This window comes from Emydura macquarii, unplaced genomic scaffold, assembly GCF_026122565.2.
Source record: "Emydura macquarii macquarii isolate MOO-44397 ecotype Brisbane River unplaced genomic scaffold, CSIRO-AGI_Emac_v2 contig_691, whole genome shotgun sequence".
Classification (NCBI taxonomy): domain Eukaryota; kingdom Metazoa; phylum Chordata; order Testudines; family Chelidae; genus Emydura; species Emydura macquarii.
Genome location: NW_027130828.1, coordinates 17,769,307 through 17,782,973, shown reverse-complemented (window position 1 = coordinate 17,782,973; position 13,667 = coordinate 17,769,307). Strand labels below are relative to the sequence as shown.

The 13,667-nt window shown below is 48.1% G+C and overlaps 1 protein-coding gene across 2 annotated transcripts; it reads right to left on the bottom strand.

Moving 5' to 3' along the window:
- Positions 1-3,623: 3,623 nt before the first annotated feature.
- On the bottom strand, positions 3,624-12,972 carry LOC137148712 (ficolin-2-like). 2 transcript variants are annotated; one of them, XM_067541631.1, is made up of 9 exons: positions 12,849-12,972; positions 12,456-12,512; positions 11,039-11,065; positions 10,322-10,384; positions 9,027-9,116; positions 6,579-6,706; positions 5,457-5,586; positions 4,434-4,568; positions 3,624-3,972 (listed from the first exon to the last, which is right to left on the bottom strand). In XM_067541631.1, exons 1-9 carry the CDS (start codon positions 12,931-12,933, stop codon positions 3,722-3,724), a joined length of 966 nt encoding a protein of 321 aa, XP_067397732.1. In that variant the 5' UTR covers positions 12,934-12,972; the 3' UTR covers positions 3,624-3,721. The 2 variants fall into 2 exon arrangements, with proteins under 2 accessions (XP_067397732.1, XP_067397733.1); XM_067541632.1 differs by lacking the exon at positions 10,322-10,384.
- Positions 12,973-13,667: the final 695 nt, after the last annotated feature.

The following is a 13,667-nucleotide window of genomic DNA, read 5'->3' as shown; positions in this document are numbered from 1 at the left end:
CTACATTTCTGAAAAATGCTCCTCCCCTCCCCTTTGCTATTTTTCTTTAACATAACACTCAGAGTCCTACTGAGTTTGCTGACTCTTTTGTAACTTTTTGGTCATTATAAAGGTATTATAGCCTGTCAATGTCTTGATTTTTTTTTTATTCTAATGGACCAATGTGGCTGCAAACATTTTATAATTAGGCCAATTAACTTTAAAGCTTTATTTTTCTGGTCTTTTTCATTGCAAAATCATGAATTAGCCCCCCAAAGTCAATTTCCCTTGCACACTCAACAGACAAGATAGCTAAGGTGACTTAACCGGTCTTGCCCCATTGTAGAACGCCTGCGGTTTTTGATGAGTGCTAGCTTGCTGAAACTTCTTTCAGCTTCTGCCACAGTCACTGGCAGTGTGCAAAAAATCCATAGGGCTATGCACACTTCACTGAAAATTAGTTGCAGTTGTTTTTTGTAAATCTCATTTAATAAGATAAGTGGGGGTAGTTCATATTCTTTTCCAAAAGTAGGCTTGAAGATTTTTTTCAGGTGCAACATTTCACAAGGAAAATTCCCAGAAAGATCTGTAGGATGCTTGTGAAGTAGACATTTAGAAGCTTCTTCCAGTTCCCCAGGCTCTAGTGTCACATATTTTAGGACTGAACGGAATGTCAAACAAATTTCATTGGTTGCTTTGAATCTGTGTCTAATTGGCAGATGACATTGTCCAAAGTTGCATCAAAAACATTCCTTCTGAATAAAGACTCTGGTTCATTTTCAGAGATGGTAGAACATGATTCCTCAGGCTCAGATGTCTCAGCATGAAATCTTTTCCGTTTCATTCCTCTCTTCTTTGGCAATTGTGCCAAAATTCCCATGCCTTCTGCTACGAGACATGCTTCCTGTAGAATTTTGGGCCACTGATCTCTAAGTTGTTTTATTTCTTCAATAATAGCAGCAATGGAAGCTACCTCTGATTCAAGAAAGATTCCTCCGGCTTGTAAAATCTTGTTTCTGTCCTCAATACTTGAAATAACTTTGTACCAGGAGCTAGCCATCAAAAGGGATAAAAATGAGCTGAAGTACCTTTTCAGTGCTTCTACTTGTGATTGAGCATTATGTGCCATAGACACAGTCTCTATATTGAAATCATTTTCATCTTGATTTTGTTCATCTGCTTCCCTAGTTCGTATATTGCCTAGCTGCAGAAAGACCTTGTCTGATTTGAAAAACTGGAGGATAGATTGGTGTCCTTTAGCTTCTTTTAGTTCCTTTCTTTTCCCTCCTTATGTTTCTGGCTGCCTGATTTGTATTTATAGCCACCACCAGACATGGCAGTATGTGTGTGTGTGTGTGTGAGTGAATTAGACACTTACTCACATGTATTTTGGGCTGCAAATCCTACCAGAGGAAGCAGCAGCACCGGCTCCCACTGTCTTATGGTGCTTTGCTTTGCCCCGCCCACCAGCTGTCCCGCCCTCCTGCCCGTGCACAAGGCACTCTGGGACTGGTAGTTCTTGATTGTGAGATGATAGACCATGTCACAGAGAGGAGCACAAATCCCTCTGTCTCTCAGTCTCAAACGACAAGTCCTAGTTCAACTGCCCAAGCACACACTCTCTGGTCTAGAGAAGGGCAGTGAGGCAGGGGATGGGGGGAAGTTTAGGAGATGGTGCTGCTGGGTCCAGGGAAAGGGAAACCCAGGGGGAAGTAGGACGTGGAAAGAGTGGGGTGGGAAGGTAGGCGAAGAGGAGAACCTCAGGACAGCAGGATGAGAGGGGGAGGAGTCGGGGAGGTGATACTGCCTATTCTGGGGAAGAGGATAAGCACAAGGGACAGAAAGGCAGGATGGGGTGTGTCAAGACAATAAGAGAAAACAAAGGGCAGTTCCCGTATCTAAGAGGCAAGGAGAGGGTAAGTGCAATCTCCCTCTGAGCAGCCAGGGTGATGCATGTGTTTCTGTGTGCGTTAAAGATTGATTTTTCAAACTGAAGTCATCACACACACAACCAGAAGAGTAGAGGGGAGTTAAAAAGTCGAAAGACAGACTAAAAACATGGTTTGACAAAGTTTTTAAATATTCATGATTTGCATGGCCAGTGTGTTGCCTGTTGGGAATCTGACTCATGATTTTTATCTCTTGAGGCGTGATAAAGCCCTGGCTGGGATGATTTAGTTGAGGTTGGTCCTGCTTTGAGCAACGGGTTGGATGAGATGACCTCCTGAGGTCCCTTCCAGCCCTAATAAACTGTGATTCTATGAATCCTGGATACTAGTCAGGTATTTCTTTGGTACCATCCTGTCCATTTACAAAGAATGGACCCAACATCCTGTTTTCCTGAACACAGTTGAAATGTACAACAGCAGGGATTTCCCTTGCTCAGAAATCCCTAAGCCTGACTCTCCAGCAAGTTCTGTGCCCAGGAATCCTGGTCTCTCTGCTTCCTCTCAGGGCCAGGATCATCACTAGTCATCTGGCTTTTTGCCTGTAATACACAAACAGTTTGCAGACACCGTCCTCTAGTCCCTGTGTTTGCAAACCAGAAACCCTTTAGACCACATGGCTTAGCTCTACTCGGGCTTCGCCATGGAGCCCAATGCCATGGGCAGTAGCCTCTTATTCTTTCATAGAGGGGCTTAATTGCAATTTCCATTTAGCCTGAAAGATGCATGCTTAGTACATGCATTGGCTAAAACCAGGTCTGTGCTTGTTTGTAGCTCAAAGACCTTCTTGACAGCAGCCATTTACAAATGCCAGCTTAACACTATGCTTCTAGCATGTCCTCTCACTGATTTCCTTTCTGAAGGCTGTATTACTCTACAAACTTAGGTCAGCTTAACTACATTGACCCGGGCTGTGAAAAATTTCACCTCCTGTGCAATGTACTTAAACCAACTTAAGCTCCAGTGGAGACCCTGCTAGGTAGATGGAAGATTTCTTCCGTCACCTTAGTTACCACTTCTTAGAGACACAGATTCCCTACACTGATGGAAAAAACCCCTTCTGTCCACATAGTAAGTGTCTACACTACAGCATTTCTAACGTAGACCTAGCCTTCGGTAAACCGTCCCAGTCATTTCCATCTCTCTTCAAAGGACAGTTTCCCTCACCTTCCAAATCTTTTCCATCACCATTCTCTGAACCCCCTCTGTTTCTGCAATTTCCTTCTGAGAGAGGCTGAGCAGCACAGCACACAGGAGCCAGTTGAAGCTGCACCACTGGTTTCTCATTACAATTTAAAACACCCTTTTAGAACTCACATGTCCATGTTCTAACATTTTCCCCCTTAAATATTCACCTCTCCTGCTCTGGGACCTGGGCTGCTCACAGATTCTCCTCAGGGCACACAGGAGGAAGGGGTTAGATGAAGGCTCCCAGACAAGCGTCCCAGCCAAGCGTGGAGTGGGGGATGGTGGAAGATCCTTTCCTCAGAGGTGGATGATGTTCTGTTCTGGACAGTGCGGGGTGTGTCAGCAGAAGCCCTACTTCTCCTCCCCCTTTGTGGCCTGGGCTCATGGCAAGCTCGCTCGTTGGGGTAGCAGGAAGGGGAGCGGGGTGAAAGATGTGAAAAGTGCAGGGGGACACTGGAGTTTTTTCTCCAGCTATGAATACGAAATTCCACTCAGACAAAGTTCTCCAAGCAGAAAGCATGTTTATTTCAGCAGAAGCCTCCAAAGGCAGCTGGTGCTTCACTGCAAAATGGCACCGGGGAGGCGAGGCGCACAGCTGCTGCTTCACGCTACGAAACAGGCCTGAATTTCATTTCAGCACGCTTGTAGGAATAGTTATACCCCCGGCCCTTCTTCCAGAGCACACCATGACCAGGGTGATCATGGGCTCCCTGCAGATACACTCCGTTCAGGTGGGATTCATGGCAGTCATTGAACCACCAGGCTCCTTCGAAGGTGCTAGCACAGTTATCTGAACTCAGGTCATTGTCACGGTCTGTGGTTGAAAACTTCATGTCCTCGTGGTAGCTTAATGAATCCCCTGTAACAACCAAACAAATGGGGTTTGAACTCAGCCCTTCCCCTTAGTATAGGGACAGTCAGCTCTGAGAAGTTAATTACTTCCCACGTCACTGTCTCCAGAGTTTGGGCCCTTCAGCTCCCGGGGTGTTTTGGGTCTCTTTCAAGTCAAAACTGGGCCCCAGCCTCCAAACCGCTCTAAACTGGGGATGAAAATCCTGAGTTCTGTACTCGGTCCTCACTCAGCCAAAGTGCTGCTGACTTCAGTGTGACCTGCCAGTTTTGCCTAAGTGAGGGCCTCAGGAGTTGGCCCTGGGTCTGGTGATGGGAGGAACAGGATGGAAATAATTAAACACCAACCTGGGGGTGGACAAGAAGCCAACCTTGCACTGAACAGGTTTATTTTGCTTCTTCTGCAGGTTCTCTTACATTTCTGTTGGAGGGGGGTGTTTTTCCTTTGCTACGAATATGTCCAGTACCTACCTGCATCACCCGCCACCATGTCCCCGAGAACCAGGGTGTAGTTCTCAGACACTTGAGAAATTCTGAATGACTCGTACTTGGCAAAATATTTCATGTTTTCAAAGTCTGTGAGGTCAATGCGCAGCTCATTTTTCCCTGTCAAACACAGAGGCAATGTGAAATGTCTGGCAGGATCCATTAACGTTTTGCACACTCTTGGGTTTACATTTGGTGACCATCACCCATCCGGGCATGAAATACCAGCCTCTTTAGCAGCCTGGGGTTGCCTTGATTAACCCAGTTTCATCCCTGCATCTCATCTTTCCATCGGCAAACCCAACCCCAGCTAACACCTTTCCCCCAGAGAGGAAATCAGGATCGATAGCAGTGAGGGATGGGCAAGCTTTGCCGCCATTCTCACAACTCGAACCTGTAGAAAGGGAGAGTGTCTCCAGGGGCTGAAAAGCAGTGCAGCTATAGCTGATTGGCTGGCATTGGGCAGTCATAGTAGCTGTCTCACCTTGTGGAGATCATAGAGACATGATGGAAGTGACCTTGCATAATGCAGTGGTAGCCACTGGTGGGGCAGGGACAGTTTATGTAGAAACTGGGTTTTGCTGTTAATGCACGAGTCTTTAAGAGGAACCAACCTTTGACTGCATCCATGAGCGCGACAGTGTTATGTGTTCGACTTGTTTTCCATGTAAGGAACAGCCAGTGGTGATTCTGACAGCTGTTTCACCACTATTGGTGTGGATCAGAATGGGCGAGTGGCTACAGCCCTGGACTGAGACTCAAACCTGGACTACATTCCCAGGTCTGCCATTGACTTGCTGTGTGACCTTGAGCAAGATAATTCTTTGTTCTGTGCCTAGGCTTAAGTACCATGATACTTACACTCCCTGGCAAAGCACTCTGAGATCTATAGATGACAATCTCTATAGAAGAGCTACTGTGTTATGATCACTCTAAGTCATGTTGCAAAGGAGGGAAGCAGGGGGATGGAGGAAGTCTTAAGAAAAACTACATCCATGATTTCTTTACCAAGTGATGTCAAGTGGTGAATTTTCTCATTTCCCAACCAAAATTCTGTCAGTTGGCTGCCAAAACCATTCTTGTATGCATCCCAGTCACGACGAAAATCCACCGACCCATCCACCCGTCTCTGGAAAACCTGTAGGGAAACACAAAGGAATCAGGCAGGACGCTCGTCACTTCCCTTCAATAGGTGTTTGCCATAGCAGGGCCTGAGTAAAAACTAAAGAAGGCAAATTCCCACTGCATGAAAACTGAATAGCAATCTCACGATTTGGGCCAATATGAATGGAAGTCAACAGCTACCATTTCCATCCCTAATTACAAAAGTTCTGTGCAAGAAACAGTTGCTTATGTGAGCCTCATGCTTTTATAATGGTGAAGCTTTTGTTTTGAATTCCAAAGAAAGAGATGGTTGGTGGGGAGGAACAGATTTGTTGGCACCATTATGGGCAGGTGGTTCTGCCGTGTCGTCAGTCCCAAAATTGAAGCCATCAGTAGTTATGGTGGGGAAGCAAAACCGAGGGAAAGACAAGCGACCAGGAGTTCTCATTGAACTCAGCTGAATGATGACAGTACAAAGCAAAGATGTGGTTACCATCATGGCTTTTAGCATTTTGGCCATCTAGGAGATACACAAAGTAAGGAAAGGAAGTCTGCTATTAACAGACGGCTGAATGCCATTAGCTGCAAGGCTCTACTGGCCAGACTTTATTTGCTGAAAGAAGTGTTTGGCCATGCATAGCAGCACTGCAGCCTTCATTCCACTTCTGAGGACTCCAAGTGACACGTAATACATTTTAATCCACACTCTAGACTGAAAACTCATCTCTGAAGAAGATCAGTGTGGCAAAGATTTGAATGCCTATGTGCGCTAAAATAAGGAGGTGTAAATGTGATGCTGAAAATCTCCATTGTTATTCCCGTAGCTAATGTCTTTAATAGGGAATTTCCTCTTAGGAGTTTGCTTTGCATTTAATTTTCACTCTGCAGCTCTATGTTCATTCAAGCACTCTGACCTATCAAACACTCTGTGTATATCAAACACTTTGACTAAGGGAGAACTCATTTTGAGACACCTGTTTGCATGAGAGTATCCAATGAGCTTTATTCCGGTCAGTTCCTACTTACAATCCATCCCCCGCCATCTGTATGCATGTCACACAGCACGGTCATGGCAGCAGAACCTTTGGGGTAGATAGTATACCAGCCACTCAGCGTGTGCCCTCTGGCTAACAGCTCCTTGCAGTTCTCTGCATCTGTGCGGGACAGGTATTTCAAACTCTTGATTATACGGGAGATGAATGGTTAGGGTGAGTGAAAAGCATCTTATTCTGAATTTACCATGGTGAGATTTCTGCCTTAATTTAAAATGCATCTAATTATAAAATACAGACGGCATTTGTGCCTGATGAACCAACACGGGTTAGATTTTATCCACAGCGTAAGCCTAGACTCCTATTTCAAAAGACGGCATCAACAATTTCACAATCTTTGTGGAATAAAATTCCTGACCATCCACTGCCTAATTAGCTGCTGTGACAGAGAAACCTGTTGCCAGGCTAGTGTTAACGGCCTTACTCGCATGAGTGAGTAGGGCGGGACTATTTCTGTGGCTGTGAGTAAGGCAAGTAGGATTCAGCCATTTTCCTCCACAGTGGTTGTGTGTAACTGACCCCTTGTTATCCAGTCCTGCTCAGGGTTTCACTTGGTTTCCCTCTCCCATTATTCCTAAGGCCTCATCCAGGAGCAGTGAAAAGGGGATGGGTGGAGTCAAGCTAGCTTGAAGTGTCTCGTGTTAACTGGCACATTTCAAATAACTCCCCATGCCCATCAGGCTCAGTGCTGCACGGGTACATCCATCCAAGGGCCAGATTTGGTTAAGCAATGCGCTCCTTCCCCCTTCCTTGACTCCAGTAGGAACTGGGGATGGGCACAGAGTGGCTGCAGCTGCAGCATGCAACACCTCACACTGTGCCCTTACAAATGGAAAGAAAAAACCAGCATCAATCAGATGCTAACACACAGAGCTGATGGAGCACGGGGCTGGCACACCGGAGGCCTGAGTTCCTACCAGGTGAACTCGGCCAAGTCATTTCACTTATCTGTGCCTCGGTTTCCCCCTCTTTAAAATGGGGCTAATGATAGTGACTTCCTTTGTAAAGCACTTTGAGATCTACTGATGACAATGTCTATATGAGAACCAGGTATGGCTATTGAACAAAGTCAAATCCTGCTCCCCTGATACCAAAGGATACTGCTATTGATTCAGTGCGAGCAGGACTGAGCCCAAAATAGGAAGGTTTAAAGAAAATAATGTTAAAGGAAAAACATTTTCTGCAGCACATTCACCGAACTCCCTTTGGATAACAGACCCTCCTTCCACCTGTGTAGCGCTATATGGTGGCGTTAAGAGGAACCAGTATCAAGTGTCTTTAACGTTCACTCAACTATCTGGGTCCCACCGTCTGTGGCTTATTTCACACCTGACACTGCTTATTACTACTCTTCCAACCTGAGAGTTCTCTATTTAGCCAGGTACGTGAGCCGAGGTTACCAATGTGCAGCCCACTTTCCCATGGAGTTACATATGGAAAGTACAGGAATTCATAGCCCTTTACTACCCCAGAAGCCCAAGCAATGAACAGCCAATTTCTCATACGTGTATGATAACCCAGAATCATTTACTACTTTTAAAGGTGCCGCAAAAACTATTCACACAAAGCACCCGTAAAAGGAATGCTGCCTGTGAAAGTGGTGGAGGAATCATGTAAAATTCAAAGCACCAGGGGACTTAGCACCAGTTAGAGACCTGGATAAACAAGGAGGCTCACCACAGGGCTCAGGCCGGGGGCAGGCAGGGTTCCAGTAAGCAAGGGAGCCAGCCCCAGCCCCAGCCCCAGCCTCACGTGGGGAGGCAGGCAATGCTCAAGTCACCAACAACCAGCCCCACACGGGGTGAGTAGTGACACCAACCCCATATGGGGAGAGGGGCTCAGGTGAGTGGCTTGGGCCAGCCCTATGCAAGGGCGGGGGGGGTTGGGCTAGCCCCACACGGTGTCCCATTTTCCCTTTAGGAGATGTGGTCACCTTACGTCAGGGGAGAATCTCAGGTCTGGGTTTTCTCAGATTATGATGCCCTCTCAGGGAAGGTAGGTGAGTGAGAGTCTAAACTGGTGTAAAGGGATCTGGGCTTTATGCAAGTTACATCCATGTAGACGTAGAGCTTGTCTTCATATACAGCACAGCAGCAGCTCAGCTGCTAAGATGATGGGAGAGCTTCTCCCAGCAGCCTAGTTAATCACAATCTCTGAGCACACCAGGGAGGAATATCCACCTGGGGAATACCCACTGCAATCCCCTCATTAAACTTCTGACATCCTCAGTCACTGTCGCCGTGGACAGCATCACGAAAAGTAGGCCCTGATCCTGCCGCCCACATTCATGGGCATGCACGTGGACATCAGTGCAGCTGCTGATGGGAGGAAGACCTGCAGAGTCAGTGCCCTGCCCACTGCAGTGCTGCTGCAAAGCAGGTGCGGAGCTCTACAGGGAGGACAAATATCCCACGGCTCTCACCTGCAGCTCCAATGAGGCCAGGACGTCCTGACATTCCTGGCAGTCCTGGCATTCCTGGTGGTCCTGGCATTCCTGGTGGTCCTGGTGCTCCTGTTTGAAAACGAAATGAAAAGAATGAGCAGCGATGAATTATTTGTGGCTTAGACACCAGGGATCTGATTCTGACCTCTGACCCAGGGTCAATTAAAAGCAGCTTCAGTGAATTTATTTTGGAGTGAGAGGGAAACCAGGCCCCCCCAAGAGTGCAACTGCTGCTCCTGGGCTCAGTCCCACCTGGAGACCCTTGGAGGGCACAGCTCCAGTGCTACCCTTGAGGAAGACCCAGGGGTTGCCCTTCTCTGAGACTGGCCAGATCCACCCCCTGAAAGTGATCACTTCTGTAGCTCTCTAGGGCTATGTGGTGGGTGCTGCTCTGTGCAACGGGTGTGGGGCAAAGCCGTGCCCTCACCAACGCACCACAGCAGGGAGTGGTGCTGGATAGCTGCAGAGAGGGATACGTGCTCTCAGCTGTACCTTACAACCCTGTTAGCCTTCCCCTTTGTGCATACCCATTTGGGAAGATGCAAGCACTTTAAAAACCTCTCCTGGATATTTAAAATCACCAAAGTTCCCCTCTGCTCTTTAGGATTTTCCCTCTTGCCCCAGGAGCTCATGCCATTGCAGTGAAGCCCGAAAGATCCTGTAGCCCTAAAAGCACAAAAGATTCTGAATTAATGTTTTATTAATATTAAATATTTTATTATTTTACCTCTTGCCCACTGGTAGCAGTGGGTTGCTTGGGGAGGATGCTTCTGCATCTGACCCAGGCCTTACCCTGCATGTACCTTCACCTCACATATTGTGTCTACTACCAAAGCTCCAGGGCAAAAGATAATAGCCGACATTTCAGGCTGTGACTTGGCTACATTCTCTTGCTGTACATTATTGAAGTGAACACAGTTATCACCTCTTTCCTCTTTGCGCGTTGTGACCATTGGTCTCAACTTGCCAGGGTTAACTGAGGAGAGGTTTCTCCTGAAATCACTGATTCTGAGGGATGTTAGCGAAGAAAGCACAATCTCTGAGCACACCAGAGAGGAATATCCACCCGGGGAATACCCACTGCAATCCCCTCATTAAACTTCTGACATCCTCAGTCACTGTCGCCGTGGACAGCATCCCGAAACGCAGGCACTGATGGCACATGGACATCAGTGCAGCTGCTGATGGGAGGAAAAGCTGCAGAGTCAGTGCCCTGCCCACTGCAAAGCAGGTGCGGAGCTCTACAGGGAGGACAAATATCCCACGGCTCTCACCTGCAGCTCCAATGAGGCCAGGAGGTCCTGGCATTCCTGGCATTCCTGGCAGTCCTGGTGCTCCTGTTTGAAAACGAAATGAAAAGAATGAGCAGCGATGAATTATTTGTGGCTTAGACACCGGGGATCTGATTCTGACCTCTGGCCCGGGGTCAATTAAAAGCAGCTTCAGTGAATTTATTTTGGAGTGAGAGGGAAACCAGGCCCCCCCAAGAGTGCAGCTGCTGCTCCTGGGCTCAGTCCCACCTGGAGACCCTTGGAGGGCACAGCTCCAGTGCTACCCTTGAGGAAGACCCAGGGGTTGCCCTTCTCTGAGACTGGCCAGACCCACCCCCTGAAAGTGATCACTTCTGTAGCTCTCCAGGGCTATGTGGTGGGTGCTGCTCTGTGCAATGGGTGTAGGGCAAAGCCGTGCCCTCACCAACGCGCCACAGCAGGCAGTGGTGCTGGCTAGCTGCAGAGAGGGACACGTGCTCTCAGCTGTACCTTACAACCCTATTAGCCTGCCCCTTTGTGCATACCCATTTGGGAAGATGCAAGCACTTTAAAAACCTTTCTTTATTTAAAATCACCAAGTTCCCCTCTGCTCTTTAGTCCTTTCCCTCTTGCCCCAGGAGCTCATGCCATTGCAGTGAAGCCCGAAAGATCCTTTAGCCCTAAAAGCACAAAAGATTCTGAATTAATATTTTATTAATATTAAATATTTTATTATTTTACCTCTTGCCCCTGGCGGACCTGGAGGCCCTGGAAGACAAAAGACTCCAAGTTATTCTGCTGCAGATGACAATAGAGAATTATTTTTTAGAGAGAATCAGGGGGATGGGCCGCTTCCTGTGTGCCTTCTGCAAAGCCAGATTTCAAAATTAGAATTAAATTCCTTCTCTGCCCTGATCCTCAGATCCCTCACTGCCCTTCATGGGAATTTCCCCCGTGCCAGGAACGCAGGATCAAGCCCCTTCTCTCAGCTCTTGCAAAGCTGGGCTAAACAGAATGCCAACGACTCATGTTTTCAGGGCTGGCAGGTGGCTGGGTTGCAAACAGAAAGCCTTCAACAGGCCCCCGAGCATCCCCACCAAAGGAAAGGAGCCATTTCAGCTCCTGAGGACAGCTGCTCCAGAGGACAGATGCCGGCCCCCTTCTCCCACCCCCAGATGTGTTTGAGGGGCAGAGATGGCAGGATGTCTCAGTGTTGGTGACGGGGGGAGAAGGAAGAGAGTCCAGGGAGCAAAGGGGAAAAGGTCACCTGGGATCTTACTGGCTGAGGAAAGGGGCATGGTCCTGTGTGGAGAGGGAGGAGGTGGCAGGAGCAGAGAAGTTGAAGGAGGGTGGCAAAGGTGGTGGAAAGGCAGCAGGTGCTGTGGGTGTGGGGTTGGATGAGAGGAGGGAAGTCCAGCTATTTGGCTATAAAGACGCTAGAACTGGAGGACTAATGAGTGATTTTGTAGTGGAGGAATTCAGCCTGGTCACAGAGCTTCTGCCAGAGATGCTCCGTGGCATGAGAACTGGGGTATGGGAAGAGGTGCTGGGGGTGACCCAGGGCTGGGGGTTGGCAGGATGGGCCGTGCAATGGGAGAGCGGCACCAAGGAGATAAGGGTGGCGGAGAGAGCGGGGTGGAAGGAATCACTGCGTGAGTCACTGGATGGGAAGGAAGAGCAGGGGGCTGAGCGCAGAAGAGAATTTGTGGATACCGATGGATTGGAATCCCAGAAGGGTCAGGTGGGTGATGCTGAGGTGGTGATCAAGCAATGCAGAGACCAGGGAGGATGCAGTATGTGGTGAAGACCAGAGGGAGTGGCCCTACTGGAGAGCAGAGAGCTGGTCCAGGGCTGCAGGCCAGACAAGGAGGTCAGGGCGAGGAGGTGGGAAGCCTGGCAGCCAACCACAAGAAACAAGGATGAAGGTGGAGAATCGTGACGTGGAAATGGAAGAGCAAAGAGCTCCAGTGAGGAAGGAAGGCGGGTGACGGGTCATGGCAACATGGAGCAGGAGGGGAGGAGCTCAGCTGGAGCATCGTTCCACGGAGGAGAAAGATTGAGAGGGAGGATGGGGGAGGGAGATAGTAGAGTTGGGGCTGGAGCTAACTCGTGTCCCAGCACTGTGTGTGGAGGAGGGTTCAGGTTGAGGGGAATGTACCTGGGAATCCAGGAGGTCCTGGGGGTCCAGGAATTCCACAGTCCTTCGAATTCGCCACTGAGGAAAGAAATGAATCAATAGGGGACATTTCTAGGAGTCACCGGATCCCAAATACTTTGCAAATTCCAGTGGTAAATGAGCTCAGCAAATCGAGGCCAGCTCACACTAAGGCAGTTTGTGCCTCTGTGGTGACACTGATGCAAAGCCCATGTCGCACTGATGCGAGACTTCTGCAGTAGAGCCTTGCACTCCTGTTAGCACACTGAGGTACTTACATGCGTGAGATTTTTCCTCTTGCAGACCGGCGCTCAGAACCTACAGGTCACTTTCATTGGCTATAAATTAGAGCAGGTTGGAAAAAAACAAAACAAACAAATACCAGAATTTGTTCACCTATTGTTGGCTCATCCTGAGCCATGCAAACGGCTGCAGCTAGACAGAGGAAAGCAAGGAGGGTTTGCTGTGCTGCTCGCCCCATGACGCTGGTCTCTGCGACGTCAGCTCCGCTAGACTTCTCCTCTTCTCTGCGTTAGCTGCTCACCAGCTGGAGCCTTTTATAGATCAAATAAATGAATAATCATGGACTGTCTCCCCTCTTAACTCCTCCCACCAATCTGCACCTTCCAGCCGTTTCTGCTGCGTCTGCTCTCTGCATGATTTCTCCACCATCTCCCTTCCCGAGGTCTCGTGTGGTATTGCCAGTGTCAAACCACAGTCACTTCCTTCTTTAGCATCCCTGGGATTCCTCTTTGAAAAAGTGTCACTGATTCTTTCCTCAAAGCAGAGATTCTCTGATGGGGGATTATTGATTAGTCCACTTTTTACTGGGCATGGCGTAACATGCACACAGGTCTGATGGCCCGGACACTAAAAGCCCCCACTAACATTAAACAGTGCTAGACTCGGTTTGAGGTTTGTTATACAGAGACCTCAGCCCGCTTAGTACTATGACAAAAGCACTATCCATTTTTTAAAACTCTTTATTACAGATACAGAAAAGAAGGAAAAACGGTTAAAGTATTTGAAATGTAAAGTATTAAATTAGGCTCTCATTTTAACAACATCCCTTGTTCTCTTTTTCTTAGTTGGAGAGAGGTTTTAGAAAGAAACCCCCCTTGTCTGACACTTTTTAGATGGTATCAGAGATGCTAGTAACTATCTTTCTGGGGAAAGGAAAAGAAGGTAGCTGAGACAGGCTGGAGCTGTCCAATC